This window comes from Buceros rhinoceros, unplaced genomic scaffold, assembly GCF_000710305.1.
Source record: "Buceros rhinoceros silvestris isolate BGI_N320 unplaced genomic scaffold, ASM71030v1 scaffold38357, whole genome shotgun sequence".
NCBI lineage: Eukaryota > Metazoa > Chordata > Aves > Bucerotiformes > Bucerotidae > Buceros > Buceros rhinoceros.
Window position 1 is genome coordinate 3,295 of NW_010423417.1, and position 1,977 is coordinate 5,271.

At 56.8% G+C, this 1,977-nt stretch overlaps 1 protein-coding gene across 1 annotated transcript in view; it reads left to right on the forward strand.

The window, feature by feature from the left end:
- The window catches only part of LOC104497192 (uridine-cytidine kinase-like 1), a gene marked incomplete at its 5' end in the record, with an annotated part of 3,457 nt that extends 2,112 nt beyond the window's left edge, over positions 1–1,345 (forward strand). The window contains 2 exons of the mRNA XM_010140410.1: positions 361–517; positions 1,048–1,345. Coding sequence (XP_010138712.1) covers positions 361–517; positions 1,048–1,124 — 234 coding nt within the window. The remainder of the gene's footprint in view (positions 1–360; positions 518–1,047) is intronic.
- Positions 1,346–1,977: the final 632 nt, after the last annotated feature.

Genomic DNA, 1,977 nt, shown 5'->3' on the forward strand with positions numbered 1-1,977 from the left:
GCTGCTGGTATGAGGATGGGTGCTGCAGAGGGCGGGTGGTTCGCTCCCAAGTAACGTCCAGACCACCAGCCACAGCCAGGCTGAGGGGCTTTGTGCTGAAAACCTCCTCCTTGCAAAGGAGGGTGTCACGGGAGACGACACAAGCTGGGGTGACTCTGTAACCAGGCGTCAACAAAGCCACCCCTTCCTCGTGTCGTGACAGCCTGGGTTCAGCTGGTTTCTTGGTCCCAGCTGGTCACAGAGAGGGGAAGGAGTGGCTCCAGGAAGACCCTTGAGTGCTCAGAGTGCTGCTCCCTGCAGACACGGCCCATGACATGCCTCAGGTACACCTACCCTGAGCTGTCTCTGTCTTGCCTGTAGGATCATGATGTCCCAGAAGACAAGATCTTCCTCCTCTCCCTGCTCATGGCAGAGATGGGTGTCCACTCGGTCGCCTACGCTTTCCCCCGGGTGAAGATCATCACTACAGCTGTGGATAAGAAGGTGAACGACCTTTTCCGGATAATCCCTGGCATTGGTGAGTATCTGGAGTGGACTTGGGATTTTCAGTGCTTCTGGCCCCCTCCCCAGAGGAGCCGAAGCCCAGGTTGTCAGCAGCAGCTTAGGTCTGCCCTTATTTCACCCGCGGACCCACTGCCTCTCCCAGCTCCTGCTGCCACGTGGCTGTGGTGCGCTCTGAGAGCTGTCAGGCAGCCAGACCTTGGCAGAAGGAGCCGTTCCACGTGCCACAAGCCTCCTCCAGCCCCAGATGGAGAAGCTGAGCTGGGACAGCTGCAGCAGACCTGTGCCCACCTCATTCCCTGAGCTGCCACCTTAAACAAGCCCATCTAAAAGAAGCTCCCTCCGTTCCGTCCTCACCTCTGCCGTGCCAGGAGACACCCCTGCCATGAGCTGCTAAAACAGCCTCCAGGCTGCTCCAGTTCTGCTGCTACACGACTTTCAGTGCCGCACAAGCTGTCGGATAAACCTGCTCTTGTTTCCTCTCCTGCCGGGACGGGTCCCTGCGTCCCTGAGCTGCTCCCTGAGTCTCTCTCTTCCTGCCTGCAGGGAACTTTGGCGATCGGTACTTCGGGACGGACGCTCCTCCTGACTGGAGCGACGACGAAGATGCTCTGAGCACTTAGCTGGATGTGGAGATGCCGCTGGCACCAGGCAGCTTCAGCACCGCACCTTAACCCCTCTGTCGCGGGCAGATCCCTCCTCCCTCCTCACCCAGCATAGATATTTTTTTCAAATCTTACATTGGAGATCTAAGGCATATTTTTTCAAAGAAACACAAATCCTAGTTTGACTTTGTGGACAGTCATGTGTCCCAGCATAGAGCGGAGTTAATTTATTTTAATTTAAATATTTGCCTATATAACTTATTGGAGATATTTTATAAAGGAAAATAATAAATTTTTTCTCTGGTTTTCTGGAATGGAGCCCTTCTTTGTTACGCCCCAGAAAGATTCACAGCCCGTTGGGGCAGCTGCCCGGGGAGGGGAGATAGACTCATAGGTTCGTTTAGGTTGGAGAAGACCCTTAAGGCGGAGTCCAGCCACTAACCCAGCTCTGCCAAGGTGCCACGAGTAGCGGTGGGAGGTCAAGACCTGCTGGCGAGGAGCAGACTGACCCCGCGGCCCTGCAGCCCTTTGTACACCGCAGGGAGAGCCTGTCCCATGGCATGGGCTCACTCTCCCTCCCTCACAGGGAGGAGAACCTTCACCTCCTGGGAGCTGGTGGGGACAGAGAGCACCCTGCTAGGACAGGGGAACTCCCTGGAGACCAAGGTCTGCCTGCAGCAGGGCTGTGAGCGGGACAAAACCCCACCACCCCCATTCCCCAGCTCCCTCCTGCTGCCTTTCACCCAGGAGGCAACACCACGTCCTAGACCCAGGTGACGGGTTGGTCCAGAGGACAGGCAGTTCTCCGGGTCTCTGAGGAAGCTGAAGCTCCGCTTGGGTCACACCACGCTGTAGCTTAAGAAGCAGCGAC